This window comes from Prionailurus viverrinus, chromosome D3 (assembly GCF_022837055.1).
Source record: "Prionailurus viverrinus isolate Anna chromosome D3, UM_Priviv_1.0, whole genome shotgun sequence".
Classification (NCBI taxonomy): Eukaryota; Metazoa; Chordata; class Mammalia; order Carnivora; family Felidae; genus Prionailurus; species Prionailurus viverrinus.
In genome coordinates this window covers 42,191,627-42,214,784 of record NC_062572.1, presented here as the reverse complement: position 1 = coordinate 42,214,784, position 23,158 = coordinate 42,191,627, and the positions used below count along the sequence as shown (strand labels likewise).

At 38.3% G+C, this 23,158-nt stretch overlaps 1 protein-coding gene across 4 annotated transcripts in view; it reads right to left on the bottom strand.

Annotated features, from left to right (window-relative positions):
* LPIN2 (lipin 2) overlaps nucleotides 1–23,158 on the bottom strand; it is an 85,263-nt gene that overhangs the window by 43,675 nt on the left and 18,430 nt on the right. Inside the window, exon 1 of one of the 4 annotated variants that reach the window (XM_047827635.1) lies at nucleotides 20,801–21,010. The exons of 2 other annotated variants lie outside the window; for them this stretch is intronic. In XM_047827635.1, the coding sequence (XP_047683591.1) occupies nucleotides 20,801–20,908 (108 nt within the window). In that variant the 5' untranslated portion in view covers nucleotides 20,909–21,010. Of the gene's footprint in view, nucleotides 1–1,184; nucleotides 1,192–20,800; nucleotides 21,011–23,158 lie in introns of those variants that run through there. One more of the 4 variants, XM_047827637.1, reaches the window with a different exon arrangement.

Sequence of the window (23,158 nt, the reverse complement as noted above, 5' to 3'; positions counted from 1 at the left end):
TGAATAAACATTAAAAAAAATTTTAAGAAAATCAGTTTTCGAATTGACTAGAATAATCCCCCCTGGGGATGTGACTGCTGGGTTCAATGAGAACTGTGTGCTTAGTTTTCAAGACACTGCCACCAGAGTCACTGTACCATTATACACCCCCACAAGCAATGTCCGAGAAATGTAATTTTTCTACATCTTTGCCATCATTTGGTACTTTTTTATTTTACCATGATGACAGGTACAGGTGATATTAGTTTTAATCTACATTTCCCTAATGGCTAATGACACTGAACATCTTTTCATATGCTGACTTGCTACCTGAATATCTCATTATATTTTGTTTCATAAAAGAGCACTACCACTTAGAGGAAAAGAGAATAAACATCTTTTTGTTCCTTATTTCTGGGGTCATGGTGTACAATTTTTATGTTAGGAATGTCTCCAAAAACAAAGGTGAAATAAAATTTAATCTTGTATAGTTCATATTTTCACTCTCTTTTATCAGATGGTATTTTTTAGCAACCCAGAACTGTCCATCAGAATGTTCATAATATGTAATATATGCTCACGACATACTTTTTGCTTGTCATGGCATGTACATTAATCAGCACCCAAGCAGTCCATCTTTGTATAACTGCTTGACTGACTGGTAGCCATTTAAAAATGAGCTTTGTTACAAATTTTTAAAAATTTCGTAACTAATTACATAGGCCTTTCCTTAAAAGAAACTGAAAAATGATAACTTTAAGCATCGTCATTCAGCCATAAAACAAGTCTTATAAACTAAATGTGTAATAAGCTTACATCAACTAGAGCACAGAATCCATAATTAAGTGTAACTACATCTATTCAAAATGATTTTAATTACCATGGTTAAAGGATGTGCTGTTATACAAGAAAGTCTATTGTGTAAATGCCAGTTGCTAAATGTAGAAAAATACAGGCTATCAAATGATTGGTTTTTTTCTTAGCAGATATAAAACAATTGTTTATATTACAAAGGCTGGTAAAACAAAAGTAAAGGGACGCCTGGTGCCGTAACATTCACTACACCCTGGGAATGAGGGGCACAACTCTGCTAGGAGGAGCACTCCAACTAGGTTGGGAGAGGGGGCTGCCCCATGGTTATGTCTGGAGGAAAAGCAGCTGGTTGTTATATGTGCGATATATTAACCAGTTTCATCCAGGGGCACCTGGGTGGCTCAGTCGTCAAGCATCGAACTTCAGCTCAGGTCATGATCTCAGAGTTTGTGAGTTCGAGCCCCATGTCAACTCTGTGCTGTCAGCTCAGAGCCTGGATGGAGCCTGCTTCAGATTCTCTGTCTTCCTCTCTCTTGCCCCTCCCCTGCTCGCTGTCTCTCTCAAAAGTAAACATTAAAAAAAAATATTTTTTTAAACAAACAAAAAAAAAAAACCCCAGCTTCTTCTTTAAGCATTACCTAGTACCATAAAACTTTATTCCTACATGTCCAGCTCAGCACTAGCCATAATAAAGCCAAGTTGAGAACAAATTCAGTCCTCTGACACCTGTCCTGGTCAATGCCTGGGAAAGTGGGACTCTGAACAAGGGCAGAAAGACAATCAAGTAACACAGTCACATGTCAGGGATACACCTCATTGAAGAGACTATCTTTTGAAATAAAACAAAGATTAAAAAATACAGTAAAATAATATACATTGCACATTACTCACCATATTTTATAGTGAATGATGAGAAAAAAAAGAGAGGAGAAAATAAATTCAAGGACAGGGACAAAGAGACTAAGAAGGATGCAGAAAGAGATAAAAACTCAGAGAAAAAGCAAAGACAGAGTAAATACATAATCAGAAAGCAGACAGACATAAAGATGCCCACACAGAGCAATGTGGAACTGAAGGATGTTCATAGAGCAGCATCCCTATCTTCAGGCTCACAAGCACAGAAAAAAGTACAAAAATGCATTCTTAGGGGCGCCTGGGTGGCGCAGTCGGTTAAGCGTCCGACTTCAGCCAGGTCACGATCTCGCGGTCTGTGAGTTCGAGCCCCGCGTCGGGCTCTGGGCTGATGGCTCAGAGCCTGGAGCCTGTTTCCGACTCTGTGTCTCCCTCTCTCTCTCTGCCCCTCCCCCGTTCATGCTCTGTCTCTCTCTGTCCCAAAAATAGATTAAACGTTGAAAAAAAAAATTAAAAAAAAAAATGCATTCTTAGAACTCAAAGTATTTATCTAGCCCAGTGTTTCAACAAATATCAAAAGTGCTTCTAGCACACCCCTGAAATATGGAAAGTTAATCATCAGAATAGCAGCAACTAATTTTTTGAGAGCTTACTATGTACCAAATTCCTAAGCGTATACATAATCTCAGAACCACCTTATGAATGAGTAAATATTATTTCTATTTTTAAAGATAATAAAATTAAGGCTTAAAACAGTTAAGCATTGTTATGGACTGAACCTCTCTCCTCCTCAAATTTGTATGTTGAAGCCCTAACCCCCCAAGTGAAGGTATTTGGAGGCGGGCCTTTGGGAGACAATTAGATTTAGATGAGGTCAAGAGGGTTGGGCCTCTACGATGAGATTAATGTTCTTATAAGGAGAAAGAAAAACACCAGAGATGATGTTCTTTCCTCCTACCATGTGAGGACACAGTGAGAAAGTGTGCAAGCCACGAAGAGAACCCTCACTAGGAATTAAATTGGCCAGCACCTTATCTTGGACTTGCCAGCCTCCAAAATTGTGAGAAATAAATGTTCAGATCACCCAGTCTGTGGTATTCTTTATGGCAGCCCAAGCTAAGACAAGTATCCTCTTAAACAACATAATTGCCATACTGTTTTTCAATGTTGGGGTACTTCCTGTTGACAAAGATTCATTCCTTTCACCAAGAAGTTGATAACCATATCAGACAGCCCTAGCATTATGTCCACTAGAAGTCACCATGAATCTTCTAAATACCATTATACACCAAAGAGTTTGTTGTGCAACTATAGGTCTCATCTATTCTGGGCTAAGCATTCTTCTAAAATGACTGGGTTTACTTTCACTTTTATGACAAACTAAAGAACTTACTCTAAATGGGAGATCCAAAACTAGACACAGTGGTGTAGATAGGCCTGATAATATATAGTGTATACAATGTATAGTGTGTGTTTAGGTCCAGGCACTGGCTCCCATAGGCTGGGTTAGATGTTGGGAACTCCCGAGACAGGGAGGTACTTACTGATCAGTGAACTAAAAATGGGAAGAGTCGGAAGACAGAAATTAACTAACATACTTATTAGAAACCAAATGGCTCTTTATGTGTAAAATTCAATAGACTGAATTAGTCCTTCATGAATGAAGTGCCCACTATCAGATTTTTCTCATCAAAAATTTACAAGTAAACATACACTAGTATCTGGAATAAATGGGTAGTTTAAAGATTTGCTTAGTAGCTTTTCCTGAGCATCAAAGAAACTAAAGCAACCCATCATGATATGTAGTAGAGATTTATAAATGGAATCTATCAGTAACGAGGTTCAAATACAGACCTTCTTTCTATAAAAACTGCTCAGAATCATTTAAAGGTGATATGTTCAATCAAAAACAATTTTTGCTAAAGAAAAGGGATATAGGTACTTATTAAAATACTGTAATTTCTAAATTGTTATCAATACAAAAATGGATACATTCTAAACACGTTTAAGTTTACCCTCGTATCTATTCAATGCTATTATTACTAGTTAGAAGTACAGCTACTAACAAACACAACTACAGTTGTTACATGTCCCTCATGTGTCAAGTGCTATGGAAAACTGTGTATTATCTCATGTAATTTTCACAAGTATCTGGAGTTTGGTATCAATATTCCCATTTATATGAGGACACTGAAGTTTGAAAGTGTCCAAGATCACCACAGTAAGTGGTGAAGCTGATATTCAAACTCAAGTCTCACTATAGCCTTACTCCATGTCTCAGTGATAGAAAAGCTCTAAAGCACTGATCTGAATGCCTTGATGAGACCCCACCCCCACCCCAGATTTTTTGCTGCAAGAACCTGCAGCAAAATAGAACCTGGAATGTTACTTACTTAATACTACTTGGCCCTTCAAGTCTTTTCTGCACACTGTCATGAGAGGTAGCACTGACTACTAACTTGCCTGCTAGACCCACAATTCAAGATTAGGAAGTGGACTTCCTGGGAGATCATGTGTGTTTGGAGCTTATGGACAGAGATGAACTGCTTTTGTCTAAGAACTTGCCCTCAACATTCTAACCTTCTGCTCACAGATGTGAGGAGTGTGCTGTGGGGGAACAGAAACTTCTAGAAACTTCAGTAAACAGACAGAACACGTTCTGGCTTACACCTATGCTCCTAGACCAAACTCCTCCAGGCACCAAAGCTTATATTCTGCCTTGGAGTAGCACTTAATATTTTTCAAGAACTTTCTCAAACATACCTCATTTGATCTTCAAAAAGAGAATTTAGGTTAAGTAAGGCAGACATTTTCCTTTATTTAAAAATAAAACTTTTTTTTAACGTTTATTTTTGAGAGAGACAGAGTGCGAGCGGGGGAGGGCCAGAGAGAGGGGGAGACAGAATCCGAAGCAGGCTCCAGGCTCTGAGCTGGTCGGTCAGCACAGAGAGCCCAATGTGGCGATTGAACTCATGAACCTCGAGAGCATGGCCCAAGCCAAAGTCGGATGCTTAACCGACTGAGCCACCCAGGCGCCCCAAGGCAGACATTTTTCATTCATTTTACATTTAGACTGAGACAAAAGGTATTTAACTTTCCATTACTATTCACTAGAAACCAGCTCTACTGCACTCGGGGTCCCAACCTTCTTGCTATTTCCCACCAGTAGCTTAAAATCATGGGGCTCTCAAGATCAGCTGGTAACCCTGAGGACAAGAGACCTGAGGCTGAACTCAAGTTGTACTTAAGACTACAGCTCTCTATGAATTCCAGAGTCTCTTAGAGGTGGCCAAACATAAGCCTGGAGGGCACCACTGGCTGAGAACTTGGCCTCTTTGAAAGTAGGAGATGAAAGAGCAATGGCACACACAGTAGCATCTGCTGCAAGCTTCTCCCTGGTCTGGGAGGTCAGGGGGTGAAAAGTCCCCCAGAGGACTTGCCCACATCCTGTCAAGACATTCTCTAAAACATTTACTCTGTGCTTAGCAGACACTATGGGGATCACAAAGAACTTAGCTAGACCTATGTAACGGAAAACTATTCAAAATAGTGTCATCTATGAGTGAGCTCAGACAACTGACACTAAGCCTGACAAATAATCAGTCTTCCTGGAAAAGCCACCCGTTGGCCATTTAAACTCAAATAAATGTCTTACTTTGTACCACTCAGCTTTTTATCCCCCATGACAGCAAAATGGTAATTTGTTTAATTTTTCTTATTTTATAATTAGCTGCTTTTTGACTCTCACTTTATAAAATAAGAAACAGGAAATAGCTGCAGCACAAGGAACAGCCCTTGCCCTCGGTGAAGGAGAGGGCCTCACCCCCAGGGCTCCACTGAGGCCCATCTAATCTCCTTGAAACCAAAGTCCACGAGGAAATGTGATAGCTGCACAAATTTTACTGCTCCAAGTCTCCTCAAGATCAAAGCAGCTCCCTTTCTGTCCTGCAGAACAGGGTGGCAGTTGGAACAGGGCTCTCCAATGTGTCTATGACCATTTAGTCCCCATGTATAGAATGTGTAAACTAAAACCCAGGGTCTCCTAGCAAAATTCCTGAATAATGTACAAACAATTCAAGTAAGACATGGCACAGCTCTAAAGGCAGAAGTGCAGAGAAGACAGAATCAGTAGGACCTGTGACAGACCCAAGGCAATGCTAAGGGAAAGGAAACAGCTGACTAGGATCACGCCACAATTTCTAGACAGAGCTACATCTGGCACGTAGTTGGGATTCAGTAAATACTGCTGAAATATGGAACTTAAATATGGAAATAAAAAGGGCAGTTTTGGTGGGGAACTTCCTATTAAGGCTGAACTTCAAGAATTTTCACTTATTGCATTGGTTCAAAATTTTGTGTATATGAAAATCATCCATAACAGTTTTTCAAAAGGCAAATTTTCTTGAATTTTTTTTTGAAGTTTAATAACTGATTATAAAGATGAGCCAGGTTACGGAAGGATCGCTCTTTGTAAAAGCAAGAGATCCTATGACAACATTCCATGCCTACTTTTGCTACCTCCAAAATCAGTCTGTAATAAAATACATTACAAGAAGGCTTAAAGCCTTGGGTATTGTCTTGCATCTTTCTTCAGAGAAGATGTACAGGAAAGTTCTAGAAATATTTGAGCTGGCGTCTGAACTCAAAAGATTCCTTCCTGAGAGACAGACTTAGCCAGGATGCGGTGTTCTTTGGAGGATCTAGTTTTCTAACCAGTACCCAGTAGATTGAGCTGTCTTTCTAAAGAGTAACCCTATTTTTTTATATCAACTCCACTGTTTGAAGGCACAAAGGCCTTTTTATGTCTAGCCAACTTTTTTCCTCTAAGTGAAGAAAACTGAGAAGGACCACAGTGTAGGTTAGTATTTCCAAAGACTAGATAGATCTCTGATCATAACAGAATCAAGTTTTGATGCTTAAGAGTATAGATTCCCAGACCCCCAATCTAAATACAAAAAACTAGAAATGGGGTCTTAAGGATTGGTTATTTACGATTCTGATAGGTATTCATGTTTGGGAACTAACTCAGTCTCTACTGCATGAACTTTCTCTTCCCAGTCCTGATTCAGCTTGAGCAAACCGAGTTGTTATGGGCTAACGTATGTATCCTGTCCTTTAACCGTATCTTATTACCTTGACCTGTAATCCAAACTTAATAGACCTTGAATTTCATTTTATTTTTTTACTGTGTATTTTTGAGAGACACAGAATGCAAGTGGGGGAGGGGCAGAGAGGGAGGGAGACACAGAATCCAAAGCAGACTCCAGGCTCTGAGCTGTCAACACAGAGTCCAATGCAGAGCTCGAACTCACAAATCATGAGATTATGACCTGAGCTGAAGTCGGACATCCAAACAACTGAGCAACCCAAGCACCATGAATTCCATACATTTTAAGAAACAAATAGCTGGCCTGATCATTTTATAAGACTTGAATTCTAGGACTGACAGTGGTTGTGTCAAAAACTCATTTACAACTTTTTTGTTGTTGTTGTTAGATTCTAAGTAATCTCTACACCCAATATGGGGCTCGATCTCGTGACCCTGAGATCAAGAGACATATGCTCTACTGACTGAGCCAGCCAGGCACCCCTCATTTATAAAAATTCTGACCTAAGACTGCTCTCTTTAGGGGTTAGTTCCCTAATTACAACCCACACAATTCAAAAACAACCATTAGGATAGACAGGTGAGAAGAGGGGATTTTTTTTTTTTCACATTTTTATTTAAATTCTAGTTATCATACAGTGCAGTATTGGTTTCAGGAGTAGAATTCAGTGATTCGTCACTTACATACAATACCAAGTGCTCATAAGTGGCCTCCTTAATACACATCACCCATCTAGGCCACCCACCCCCCCCCCACTTCCATCAATCCTCTTTGTTCTCTATCTTTAAGAGTCTCTTACAGTTGTTCCCCTCTCTTTCCCTCCTCCTATATGTTCATCTGTTTTGTTTCTTAAATTCCACATATGAGTGAAATCATATGGTATTTGTCTTTCTCTGACTGATTTATTTCGCTTAGCCTAATACACTCTAGTTCCATCCACATCATTGCAAATGGCAAGATTTCATTCTTTTTGATGGCTAATATTCCTGTGTGTGTGTGTGTGTGTGTGTGTGTGTGTGTGTGTGTGTGTGAGCTTCTTTATCCATTATCAGTTGATGGACATTTGGGCTCTCTCCATAGTTTGGCTACTGTTGCTAATGCTGCTATAAACATCAGAATGCATGTACCCCTTTGAATCTGTATTTTTGTATCCTCTGGGTAAATACCCAGTAGTGCAATTGCTGGATCATAGGGTAATTCTATTTTTGACTTTTCAAGAAACCTCCATACTGTTCTCCAGAGTGGCTGTACCAGCTTGCACTCCCACCAACAGTGTAAGAGGGTTCCCCTTTCTCTGCATCCTCCCAACCCCTGTTGTTTCCTGTGTTGTTAATTTTAGCCATTCTAACAGGTGTGAGATGATTTCTCATCGTGGTTTTGATTTGTATTCCCCTGATGATAAGTGATGGTGAGTATCTTTTCATGTGTGTTAGCCATCTGGAGGTCTTTGGAAAAGCATCTATTCATGTCGTTTGTACATTTCTTAAGGATTATGTGTTTTTTTGGGTGTTGAGTCTGAAGTTCTTTACAGATATTGGATATTAACCCTTTACCACATATCTTCTCCCATTCTGTAGGCTTCCTTTTAGTTTTGTTGATTGTTTCCTTCCCTGTGCTTTTTATTTTGATGAAGATATCTTATTTTTTATCTTGATAGAGTCTCAATAGTTTATTTTTGCTTTTTTTCCCCTTGTCTTTGGCAACATGTCTAGTAAGAATTTTCTCTGGCCAAGGTCAAAGAGGTTGCTGCCTGGGTTCTCTTCTAGGATTTTGATAGTGTCCTTTATCACGTGTAGGTCTTTCATCCATTTTGAATTTATTTTGGGGTATGATGTAAGAAAATGGTCCAGTTTCATTCTTCTGCATGTTGTTGTCCAGTTTTCCCAACACCATTTGTTGAAGAGACTGTCTTTTTTCCATTGGATCTTCTTTCCAGCTTTGTTAAAGATTAGTTGATCATATATAGTTGTGGGTCTATTTCTGGGTTTTCTATTCTTTTCCATTTATCTATGTGTCTGCTGTTGTGCCAATACCATACTGTCTTGAAATATAGATGGAAATCCAGAATTATGATGCCTCCCGTTGCATTTTTCTTTTTTGGGATTGCTTTGGCTATTTGGGGTCTTTTGTGGTTCCATACAAATTTTAGGACTGTTTGTTCTAGCTCTGTGAAAAATGCCAGTGGTATTCTGATCGGGATTGCATCAAATGTGTAGATTGTTTTGGGTAGTAAAGACATTTTAACAATGTTTGTTCTCCCAATCCATGAACATGGAATGCTCTTCCATTTGTGTCCAAAGAAGGACTTTTCTTTAAAATATATGTATTTTTTTGAGAGAGACAGAGAGAGAAAGAGAATCCCAAGCAGGCTCCATGCTCAGTGTGGAGTCCAATGTGGGGCTCAATCTCACAATTGTGAGATCATGACCTGAGCCGAAATCAAGAACTGGAGGTTTAAACAATTGAGCCACCCAGGTGCCCCTGAAGAGAGAATTTTCTGACCCAATATTCCTGTTTCAGAATTTGAACAGATACAAGATGCAATGGCTAGCTCAGAGCATAACAATAAGGCCCCGTGGATCACAATGATTTTGTCTCTCAGAGATTCCCCACCCCCCCAAACAAAGGGGTAAATCCCTAGTAGATTTACAAAGTAAATCTGTACTTTGGGGCTTAGGCCTTGGCACAGCTGACAGTGGGGTGGGGAGACATCTGACCCAAACAGATATTCTTGAGGTATGTATGGAGAGCCAAAGTAAGAAACTAGCTGAGCTACTTGAGCAACAATCCAGAAGGCCCACCAGCTGAAGACACTGAGATGCCACATAGCCCCAGTCCTTGCTCTCTCATCATTTCTCTGACTGATGAATGGTTAGAAGTTTCTTTGTTTGCCTGGCTTAGTGTCCAATTCTGATATTTACCAACACAGTAGTTAAATACAGATAAGCTGATACTGATTCTGACCTGATAAAGCCACCTGGAACTCTCTACAACACCCCTCCCATCCCCCCAACCCGGCCAAAACACCCTGAGAAAATTAGTGAAAGCCTTCCTCCCCTGAGCTCAGACTTTTTTTTTTTTAAATAAACACACAATGTTAATTTCATATGTACCACAGAGAGATTTGACAATTTGCTTTTGTTTTCTTGTTTCTGGTTTTTTTTTTTTTTTTTTTTTTAAGTGAAAAAGCATGAGGCTGGCCTTAAACTTGGCTGGTGAGTTGATGAATTCAGATTTCAAATATGTCACAACATATTCTCTTTAAGGAAGTTTGGAAGCCGAGATTTCTGCTTACTGGGCTCACTTCTCTATGATTTCACCATACTCACTATCTACAAAGTAGATGAACAATTATCTTGGGCTGAGTAAGGTTGAAAAAAGGGAAGACACTTGGCCACCACAGCAATATACTTTTTTTTCCCTAGTGGTGGACCAAAATTTTACACAAGTATTTGCTTTAGCTTTTCAGCAGGTACACTTGAAGAAGGACTATGTCACCTATTTCATCTTCAAAAACCATCAATTCCCCACTTTGTACCCCCAGTCACTGACCTAATAATTTTCAGGCCAATCCTCCATAATCCAACCTAAGTTTTCTTCTCAATCTATCCAACTACTACTGTTGGCTGTTGATCTAATATTTTATAAGAGGAACAAGGTTTTAGTCTTCCTGGATGAAGAGGAGATGAGAACAAATAAAGTGTGCCCACAACAGACTGTGAACAAACAGAGTACAATGCAAAAGATGAGAAAGAAATGGGGGTGGGGGGAGGTAGAGGCATGGGCTCAAGGGCTGAGAAGAAAGCAGCAGGTGGCAAGAAGGGGTTTGTGGCTGCCCTGCCCTTTCCCTACTGCAGCACGTAAGCACTCACCACACTTCAGTCATTTGCTTATGCACCTCCAAACTCTAAGTTCTGACAAAGAAAGTAAAAGTATGTATGCTGCTTCTTGTGTGCTTCACTGTCTCCCCAAAGCCTGGCACAGTGCTTAACAAAGGGAGGTTCTTAATGAGTATTTTGAGATGAATGTGTATGAATTGATGAATACAAGATCTAGTGAATAGAATCAGCAAGGAGAGGGAAAAATATACACAATGTCTTGTATTGTAACCAACATGAGAGAATTCAAGATGTAAATGAAGATATATGTATATATACACATAGCCACACATTAAGAAAAATGCCAAGAATAGCCGGGACCAACCCAATGTTTCAAAAGTGATGCTCAGATATTCTGAAACCAATGCTTTTCTGCAGATGCTGGTTTAGACTTTACAGAAAAAACCTGCATAAATCTACTGTATGTGAGTGACAATTAAGAACAACACCCACCTCCCACGGGTAAATCTAAAAATATCCCTGTGAGAACAAATGACATCCATGCAAACTGCTCTGAAGAACGCTGAGCAGCTCTACAGCAACTTGTAGAAGAAGGGACCGCTCACTGGTCTGTCAGGGGAAGTCAGTGTGGTGAAGTCAGCTGAGGCAGAGGTAAGGCTGCAAGTGACAAAGATCATACTGTGACCAAAGACAATTACAGAAAAGAGCATGAAACGGAACAGACTCAGGTGATCATCTCCTACGAGCAAGTTTTAACTTACATGAAAATGCCCAAAATTACAATTCTATAAGGCACAGCCTTCAAGGTAAACAGCTGGTAGCAACAGTTTCTTTTCCCTAATGTTCAGCACTGTAAAAAAAATACTTTAACAATGTAATTGATGCAGAGCAAAAAAAATTAAATGTTCATTTTTACACATATTTTAGATTTCACTATATGTAATAAAATAGGTGTTCCTTGAGTAGATCCTAAAGTAGCGAGCCGCACACTAAGGAAAAGTGGGCCCTAATAACCTTGCCCCAAATGCCACATCACTCCTGTGACCAAACTCGTTTCAAACTATTGCAGCTCTGTAAAATTTAATTGTTCTTGTTCTTGTATTTCTTCTTCTCCCTTCATTTCCCAAATTACAGAATACTGCCTTGAAACAAAGGCAATTTCTGATAATTTAGTTATTTTTTCCTGTCATGGCTAAAATATGCCTAGTTCTAATCTATTTGTAACATGAGGTGACAGGTTATGTTACAGGTGACATTTAACCTGACCAGAGACGAGAGAGAAACACAGAAGTAAAATCATTAGGAAATGTAATGAGTTTAAGATTCAGTGGATAATCATGAAAGACATTAAATTATTACTTAGTCAACCTTACTCTAATGGTTATACCTATCAGCATATAAAAACTTCTAGCTAAATGTTCATATGAAGTCAGCTATGAAATGCAACTTTAAAATTTTAAATAGCTACACCTTGAACTATTCAAAATAAATTTTTTCAAAAAAAAATAAAGGTGTATTTTACATAAAGTAAAATTAAGCCTTTTCTAGTGTACAGTTTTAACCATGCAATCATGTAATAACCACCACAATCAAAATACACAACTAGGTAGTTTCCCAAAATGCCCCATGCCCCTTTGCAAGTCAATACTTTATCCAATCCCCATGCTAACCCCTGATCTGGTTTTCTGTCTCTATAATCTTTACCTTTTCTAAAATGTCACATAAATGAAACCATACAGTAGCCCTCTGAATATGGCTTCTTTCACTTAACATAATGCATTTGAGATTAATCATTATTGTTGCAGGTATCCACAGTTTGTCCCCTGGTGTTAAGTACTGAGTATTCTACTGTATGGATGTTCCAAAGTTTGTTTATCCATCTACCAGCTGAAAGACATCTGGGTTGTTTCCAGTGTTTGCTGATTACAAACAAAGCCATCAAAAATGTTTGTGTACAGGCTTTTGTGTGAACATAATTTCATTTCATTTGGGTAAATAACTTAGGAGTGAGACTGCTTTAGATATATTTTGCAAGGGTGATTTTGCAGCTACTGTTTTTAAGGTATCTTCAGTGTAGTCAGAGGAGTTTGCTATTAAAATAAAATCATTCTTGGGGCGCCTGGGTGGCGCAGTCGGTTAAGTGTCCGACTTCAGCCAGGTCACGATCTCGCGGTCCGTGAGTTCGAGCCCCGCGTCAGGCTCTGGGCTGATGGCTCAGAGCCTGGAGCCTGTTTCCGATTCTGTGTCTCCCTCTCTCTCTGCCCCTCCCCCATTCATGCTCTGTCTCTCTCTGTCCCAAAAATAAATAAACGTTGAAAAAATAAATAAATAAATAAAATCATTCTTTAAATTATTTTACAAAGTGGGAATAATTGGATTGGTTTATGGACTTAGAGTTTCACATGTGGGAGTTGCTTAAAATAAAGATTCACTTAACACTGGTGAAAATTCAAACTACTTACTCACACTATAACTTTTAGGCTATGCATATGCTTGAAAAAACCAACAATTCAGATTTTACTCCATATTCCTCCTAGTATTAGCCATGGGGAGGTGATGGGGGAAAAAAGAGAAGAGGGCACTAACATTTATCCCTTCCAAATGCCATTTCATATACCTCCTCTCATTTAATCCTCACAATTAAGTGAGGTAAATATCATATGCATTATACTAGCAATAAAATTGGGGCTCAGAGAAGATAAGCAACTTACATGAAGTCAAACAGTTACTCTGTGATGCACAGACAAAAGCTCAGGTGCGTCTGTCTCATACAGGCTCTTTTTACTGTATCCTGGGGCCATTAGCTTCTAAAAACACTAATGCTGATAAGTTTATGTAATTTTCAGAGCTATGTATAGGAATTTCATAAGTAGCTTTTAGAAAGCCATGATGATTCTTCCACATACTATCATACATGAAAAATGTTATGCTTTTTATGATGAGCCTTAAAGGTATGATTATATTACAGTTACAAATATGTTTTAAGGAACACATTCTCATCCTAAACTTTCTAGGACAAGAGAATTGTGTGGCTAACCTGTTTTGGTGATGACCACTGGTAACCATAAGGAACTCTAAAATCTAATTGACTGGCTCACTTTCACACATGAAAGGCACACAATCTTAGCAGGTTTCTAAGGAAACCATATGTTGTATTTTCAGTGATGACTATCTCTTTAGTCCAGACACTCGTAGAACACAACTTCCTTTGAAACATTATGACTTTATTTGAAGTTCTTTTTACTCAGTGACTTAGACATCAGGAATTGACATCATGACTTCTACAGTTAAATAACAGCCGTGAGACTGGGAACAAATAAACATGTTCCTGTAGTTTGTAGGTCTAAGGAAAGACATGTTAAACTTATTTCATTTTCTTCTCATGCCCCCCAAAGAACCTCAGTTAGTGTCACAGATGAATTAGACATTTTAAACTTGTCCCATCTGTGTTAATTCCTTGGATTGAAAGTCCCTCAAGCCCCATCCCATCATATGGTACCCTGGTTAAGTCCAGGTAGGAACAAGTCAGATGAATTACTCCAGTAGGATGTGAAGGTCACTGCACCTACTTTAAATACTAACTTAACAAGGGCGTGCAGGTCCTAACTTCACAGTCTACACATCCTCAACAGCCCAAGTCTGGAGGGTTTACTCTCAGCAAGTCTGATGGACCAAGTGCCTGCTTCAGAAAGAATGCTGTGCTTCAGAAAAAGAATGCAGGCAGCCTTATCAAAAAAGAAGGCAATTCAAGGACTCAAATAAATTTGGCTTTAGTGCAACTGTGAAACTTTTTGTCATTTGAGTTGGTTGTGTGTATACTAATATACGCATGGCCTCCCTGTGTATTCGAACCACTAAACATTCCCTCATGTGCACTCAATTTCTCTGACAAATTTTTGTAAAAATGTTGGCCATGAGACTGGTTTCTACTCCTCTATAAAAAACTGGGGACTTTTTCTCCTAGCTGGCTGAGTTCCCTTAGTTACAAGGGCTAGGAGTGACATAAAAATTATTTTCAGTGTAAGAAATGATGACTAACCTAAGAATGGAAAATAATGATGATTCAACAACAAAGAGTATTCATCAAGAAAGACTACTTAACAAGGCCACAACAGCCTTTGGGTACACAATGTACCTTACATATCCAAAAGCCATCAATCCTCAAGTAAGATTAATTATAAACACTTGGGAAGCTTCTAAAACTACAATTTCCTAGAAGGAAGGCTAAAATGAACACTGTAGTATTGGACTAGAATTGGAAGTCTCCATGGACAGATGCACAAATATAGATGTGCTTAGGCCTAGACTAGAATACATATTTAACATGCTAGCTTTCTCTGTTAAGAGGATCTGGAATCAAGGATACCATTACAAGCAACCAACACACCTAGAGCCCAGATCTTGATGTATAAATACCATTCTTCCAATAAAAACAACCATGGCTCCTTGAAGAAGTAACTGATCCCAGGGCTGGAGACAGGGAAAAATACAAGTTGATGCTGGAGTATCTAACAGTGCCAGAAAAGTAGGAAAGTGCTCAAAATCAAGAGAACAGGGATATGTTAAAGGAACACAGGAGCTAACGTGAAAAGAGCTCCCAAAGGTTAGAGCTAGAACAATCTGAGCAACAAAATGTTAGTATTATAACCTCAGAATAAAACACTCATGAGTCCATAATGACAGACAGACAGACCTACATACATACACAACCAAGCAAGCAAGCAAGCAAGCAAGCAGGGAGAAGGGGCAGTTTTCTCTTAAAGATGAACTCCAATTAATAAAGAATAAGGGAGATAGAAAACCACTATTAGAACACTACAGTTAATAACTGTGGCATGCAATGGATGTTTAAAAATAAGAGGACAAAAGTTTGAGGAGAAACAGGATGTTCACATATTCTTAAAGTCTCCCCAAAGACATATATTCATTACAAAAGGAAAAACAGTAACTTTACAGTAGAGAAACCTGGCAGATACCACCTTAAGCAAGTGAATTTGGGAAATTTCACCAGTAATAAAACATACTGATGAGGCGCCTGGGTAGCTCAGTCAGTTAAGTGCCTGACCCTGGCTCAGGTCATGATCTCACAGCTCAGGAGTTCAAATCCTGCATTGGGTTCTGCACTGACAGTGAAGAGCCTGCTTGGGATTCATTCTCTCTCTCTCTCTCTCTCTCTCTCTCTCTCTCTCTCTCCTGCCTTCTCCCACTCATGCTTTCTCTCTCAAAATAAACAAACTTAAAAAAAAAACAACAACCCATACTGGCATCATGGAACTCCTGATATGACATCACGTCTGTGGTATTGTTGCCAAAAAAATACATGACTTCTGTCTTATTAGGAGACAACACCAAACAAACTCAAATTGAGGAAAATTCTACAAAATATCTGACCAACAATCACTGAAAGTGTTAAGGTCATGAAAGATAAGGAAAGACTGAGGAACTGTCACTGGCAGACTACAGTGACATTACCAAACGCCAAGCTGGGATATTGGATTGGATCCTGAAACAGAAAAAAGACTTTAGCAGGGGAAAATATGAATAAAGTCTATAGTTCAGGTTTAAAAACAAAACAGAACAATTCCTAAGCTCTACTTCCCCCTTTAATTGTCTGGGAAATGGGAATCTCTGCCCTTGGCTGTCACTAGAATCACGGAGGAGCTCTGAGGTATCCTGATGACCAGCCCCCCCCCCCCGCCCCCACCAGATTACAGGTATAGGTACTTTTTAAAGCCCCAAGAGACCCTAAAATGGCATCTTACACCAAGCTGTGTCTGATGACTGCAAGCAAAGGGATCAATGCCTAGCCCCCTCTTGAGAACATCACTGAGTGGGGAGTGAACAGAATTGAAGGGTGTACTTCCTATTCCTCTCCTGCCTCACTTCCCGTAAAGGAATTACTTTTCTAATAAATTCTGACTATCACTCTATAATGGATATGACTTCATGCTTTGTTAGAATATAAAATATGACAAATGACTTTTACAATCTTAACTACTGCCCCTTGACCTAACTTATCATAGCCTATTTGCAGTTCAAATGAAGTTCAGATAAATTCCAGAGAATGCAGTAACATTCTGGAGATTACATAACTCTCCCTTCAGGTTTTCCTGGGATTCACTTTAGGCAAATTTCTGATGAAGGTCTTTCCTACACAGATATAGCTATGGTTAAGATGGTACAGCAAAGGCACACGAAGTTCTAAACATGATTTTATCACAGTTAAAATGGTACTCTAATAAAATAAGATCAGCATACTGTTACTCCTACCCTTTGAAAAATACCTTCCCTAAATAAGTTAAGCAAAGAGAGCTCAGACAATGATTCTAGATAATGCAATAGGTTTCAAAGAAGGGACAAATAAATATATTTTTCTAGAACAGCCAGCAAGAGTGAAAAATAACCAAAAAAATTATTTTCCCTACTTTCAATTAGCTAAGTAATGTAAAACACAAACACAAAAATTATCTACTCTAGGGGTGCCTGGGTGGCTCAGTCATTTAAGTGTCCGACTTCAGCTCAGGTCATGATCTCACAGATCCTGAGTGAGTTCCAGCCCTACGTTGGGCTCTGTGATGACAGCTCAGAGCCTGGAGCCTGCTTCAGATTGTGTATCTCCCCTATTCTCTGCCCCTCCCTTGCGTGCGCTCTCTCTCTCTCTCTCTCTCTCTCAAAAATAAACAAATATTAATTTTTTTTAAATAATCTACTCTAGAACTGGAGTCTATAATTTTTTCTTCAGTAGAAATGGGCTGATTTTGAATATTTAATACCTAAGAAATGAATATAAAACAAAGAATATAAAAAGGTAAATGTTTTTTTCCAAGTGAGGTAAGATTTTTATTTCAATCCTTTCAGAGAGCTGTGTCTAATTCCTCTAGACTGGACGGACACCTGACTTGTAACATCTAAAGACAGTGATGGGATCACAACTTCTTTTTCCTATGCATAAGACTGACTCACCAGCACCTGGATCAAATCTGCAATATTGGGATTATTCCAATCAAATGGGTAAAAGCTCAGCTAATAGGGAGTATGTAATCAGGACCAGGTATGTGGATAAACTAAAAGAGGCAGCATTTATATAGCCACTTACTGAAATCTGTCCAGTTGTGTTACAAACTCAGAGCAGCAAGCAATTCAGACATACTAGTAAATGCAAAAAAAAAAAAAAAAAAAAAGTGAGTATCTAACAGATCCAGTGTGGCACAAGATTTGCTGAATGAAAATAATTTTTTCTTCAATAATTCAGTCATGCACTCTACAGAATTGTGGAGTAGTTGTGTGTATGCACGTCTCTAAGTCTTTCATTTCTGACAATAGATAGGGGCACACATACAAAAATGGGTAATAATTTTCAAAAAGCCTAGACAGATATCTGGCCAGAGCCTCTATCCTACTCTCCACAACTGGTGAGCTCATCTGTGGCATCAGGATTAAAGAGGCAAACAAGTGAAATTCCAGGAGAATTTACGCCCCCCAAATTGCCCACGTAGGAAACAACACCACATTTCTGTAAGGAAATAAAATTCTATGCAACTAAATATTTAATTTTGTGAACACTGTCCATGCTGGATTGGAAGAACATGTTTGGTTTTGGACCCATTCATCCAGTGTTGTTCTAAGATTTCGGGCAGCAGGAAGTAATGACAAAATGTGCTATGGTTGGGGATTGAGGGGGAGGCTTCCCCATCTCCACAGAGGTTTCCTAGTTCAGTATAAAGTGCTCTGCCCCAAGCCACACGCCCCACCTACAGGGTGACTTGCTATCTTCTACCGCTGTTTGTTAGTAAACCTTGCTGAAATAATATAAACATACAAAATTCTCACTTACAAAAACAAAAACAAAAACAAGTCTTTTGGACTCAACCACACTAGTGCCCAGGTCCTTTGACAAAGAGTGCAGAGGGACAAGGATGGAGAAGGACTGCCTTCTTGGCTTCCTCGAGTCCCCTGCCACTGGTGAGGACATGAAAACACAAAGTCAAGTTCTCTCTTCTGCCCCATGAGCAGGTCTTACAGCCTCTGTTGGGGTTCTCATCTCTAAAAGGAATGGCCAGATGCTGTCTAGAGTCTCCACAGAAAGATTTGATTCTAAAAGTATTTCTTAGGATTACAAGTTTGGCTAAGAACTCCTGTAGTCAATATGTTGCCCTAATTTAAATAAGTGGTGGAAATTAAGGCCAGCAGATTTTGGAACTTCAGAGTATTTAAATATGAAATAATTTGGTCTTTTTCTTACCAAATAAAGGAATTATCTTCACTTGTTTAAAAATTATGGAAACCTTTTTTTCAATTCCTAATTTCTAACAAAGCATATAAGTCTTTTCATGGTTTTTTAAACTATTAGATTTTATACATTTATGTTCCAAATCCATAAAATCATCTCCTTTAAGATAGAGACATTCATTCACCTTCCAACAAGAGGTGTGCCCAGGCGGCATATGAGTAGTAAGGAGAGTCAGGGTCACTGAGGGCCTGTATCCCTGCTCACCACACACATACACTAGGTTTCTCTGTCTCCCTGCTCACCACACACATACACACACACACACACCCAAGTTACAAAGTCTAACTCTCATATAATCAATACAGTTCATTAAGCAGATATCAAATCCAGTGTTCCAAACACTAGCCATCCAGAAAATCCAAGTTTCTCTTGGGGCAGGGGAGGTGACTCATGGGATTTCAATGTTCTAACATTAACACAAAAGGGAACTGTTAATAAAATGCAGTCTAATCAAATACCCATTGACCTCTCTCTAGAAAACACGAGTAGCACGAAGCATAAGAACTTTTTCTGGTGATGGGTGGTTTGCGTGTTAGTGCTACTCACTAAAAGAATTTTTTAAATATTTCATCAAGATTCAGCTATGTTCACTATTCTCTCTGCTGACCTTTATGACCAATGTGCATGAAGCCATAAATATATACTATTAAAAAGGAAATTTCAAAAGTAAATTACCTCTCCCTGTATACTTAACTTCCATTCATATTCAAACAATGTCCAGTTCCATAAGTTCCTGAGAACCCTGAACAAGTACACTTTCATCAAGTCCAAAAAGCAAAAGCACACAAATGTGATAACATTTTTAAAGGTGACAAAAATTTGTGTAACTTTAAAAATCAACATGATTATGAGTCACAGATTTTTGAAATTATCGACCTGTTCTTATTTTACCCTTGTTTTCATGAAAACAAACATTCTTAATCTTCTAAGAAATACCTTTACCTCATGGTATTTACTTCTGATTATTTTTAAAGGAAAAGGTTCCACAGGTAGAGTTAAATTATATTATCTTCTGTTTACCTGATTTTATTTCCTTAATGCAGACTTCTAGAACTTATACTTCTGTATGATTTTTTTTTAATTTAAATTTCTTTTTAATGTTTACTTATTTTTGAGAGAGCGAGAGAGAGAGACAGAGACAGACAGACCATGAGCGGGGGAGGGGCAGAGAGAGTTAGGGAGACACAGAATCTGAAGCAGGCTCCAGGAAGTCAGCACAGAGCCCGATGCAGGGCTCGAACCCATGAACCACAAGATCGTGACCTGAGCCAAAGTCGGACGACCAAACGACTGAGCCACCTAGGCGCTCCTGACTTGTTTTATTTTATATCTTATCTAGATTAAACAAAAAAAAACAAAAAACAAAAACCAAAAACGTCAATTTGCATTTTGCCCACATAAGTCAAGTTTATAAAATTTTTTTGTTTGTAATCACAGAAGAAAGACTGCATTCTTTTGTATCATAGAATAAAATGCCAGTTTCAAAATATTAGTTTAGTTTTCAAAAAATTGTGGCTAGGACAATAAAAACCATACAATTTTTAAATGTTTTCTATTCCTCAACTACTGTACTTAGAGATGCAAAAATGTGAAACCAGATAGGTTTAGTCTGAAGCCTAGTTTAAAAAAAATAAGCAGCAACCTCATTATTTTTCTAGGCAGAAAGTTATTTGTTAATAGAGAAATAGAGAAAATAGAGAAGAGTATAAAGATGGTGTAGCGTGAATGAGGGAGAAGAGGTACCAGATATTTCTGTTGAATGTAACATGAAAAGTTAATAAAATCCGTGACGATGTTACATTTTCCAAAGAAAAGGCATTAGCCATTTTCTTTTGGTGGGTGTCCCCCCCTCTTCCCTCTAGACTACAGACTGAGCCAGCGAGCAAGCAAAGGGAAGGACACTGATGCAAGTAACTCACCAGGATACCAGCAGGGGCCTTTCCATGGTAAACACCTTCAGTTTCACTTAATAGGCCTTCACGAACCTTCTTCTCTTCATCTGTACTATCATCTTCTAAGTAAAACATCTTAAAACTGAACTAGCTTATCATGTCTTTTTTTCAGAGACAAAGTTACAGTTCTAAATTATCAAAACGGAAAGCCACTCTGCTGACAAACTGAGTACAAACCGTTTGCACACACAGTAATATGGCTAAAACTGAAAGGAAATGGTTCTTTAAAAAAAAAAAAAGCAATACATACAACGTCTTTACCAATAAGATTTGCTCAAAACACCTCAACCCCTTCTCTCTAAAGAAGATAAGGAGGGGCATGGGACAGGCTGTGCCATGTGTTTACACTGATAGGTACCAAGTCCTGCCCAATCACATGACAGTCCCTACAGCTTCCATCACACAGGACACGGATTGAGTTAATGATTCTCCAAATCAATCACATCCTCGTTTTTAGAAATAAAAACAACTATACTTATAGAGAAATAATCTTATACAATCATTTAAGGGAAAATAGTTTTCATATATTTTCTAAGCATCAACAAGCTTCCCAAAGACAGCAGGTTACACATGCTTTCTACAACTCAGTAACCAACAATTTTTTGTCATACTGGCATGAGCCAATTTATTTTCACAATTTCTGAATGGAAGATAGTGTACTCAGCCCTGTAAATAATGAAAAATTTATAATAAATTATATGTTAACATATTATTAATTATATTGTTATATATTAACCTGTAGTACAACAATGAAGAGTATGACATTGAACCACTGTAAAAATCAAACATTCCTGGTATTTCCTTTCTACCTTTCTGTAAATCAACATATGTATACTATTTTACTCAATACAGTTGTCTAGGGCTGTGATGTTCCTTACAATTAGCCATCAACCACATGTGGCTATATCTATAATGTTGCTAGAACCAACTGAGATGTGCTGTAAGTATAGAATACTATACCTAGAATTAAAAAAAAGTGAAATAATCTAATTTTTTATACATACATGTTAAAATGATACTATTTTGGACATGTTGAATATGATATACTCTTAAAATTATATTTTACCTGTTTTTTTCTTTTCTTTTTACTTTATGTAATTTAAAATTACATAAACGGCTCCCATTATATTTCTATTGGACAAAGCACTACTGTAGGGCCCTGAGACAATCTTGAGAAAAAGGATGTTTAGTTGAAGTTCTACTAATGAAGAAATGAAGACAGGATTTTTAATCATTCCATGGAAGTATTGTGTTAATTCATCAACAATATACTAGCTGATCCTCATGTATTTAATGTTCAAATTATTAAACTTTTTTTTCTATGTCTAAACATCACAAAAAGACAGTATTTCCAAATGTTTGACCAAGTAAGGGGAGGCGGGTAAGGTTTACCACAGCAATATATTGCTAAGATCCATACAATAAAAATATTAAATGGCAGAATTTAAAACTAAATTCACCAATATGAGAAGTGGCAAAAATTTAGCTTGATTCAGTAGGTTACACTGCTTGCTGCCCAACCTACAGATATTAATGTGTGCCTGGAGTACATGATGCCCACTGGTACTTATTATCTAACTCAGTATATAACAGTTAACACAAATTCCTCCGTTTAAAAGAGAAGTGTGTTTTTTTTTTTTGACCTAAATATTAAACATATAACAATTTAAACCTCTTCCTCTATGTCCTATTATAGTTCTAGATCCCTGGCATCAGACGGCAGTAAGAAAAAAAACTGATATTGGGGTGCTACCAACGGGAAATAAGACATCGGGGAGAGGGAGAAGCAAATAAAAGAGAACGAAAAAGAAGATTAAGGAAAAACTACATAAGAAAATGAGAAAGGGGTTAAAAAGGAAAAACAGAGGAAATAAAACTGGGAAGTGATGAGAAAATACACAGGTGGAATGACAAGAAAAGGGGAAAACTGTTAAGAAAGGTAAATGGTGGGATAAAGATACTGGAAAAAGGGAAAAATAAAAACTTCATTTTAAAAATGAGTAAACTGAGGCATACAGAGACATCAGGCAGTTAGCCCAAGGCCACCCATTTAGTTGGACCTGATTTCTGGTTTGGTGCTTTCTCCCATAATGCCATGCTGAGACCAGAAGAGAAAGTGCTAGGGAAAGGAGGATGGTGGTTGACCAGAAGGAAAGAGAAAGGGCTAACAAGAGAAGAGAGGCAAGAGCCTAAGATTAGTGGGTATGACCTCTGTTCGGGCAACCTTCACCTCAAACACCTCTTACACAATAATCAACCCCTAGGCCAGTCACTTCAGTTTTCTCTTAAGTCTTGGTATCGTTTCACTGTTTGTTTGGATTGATG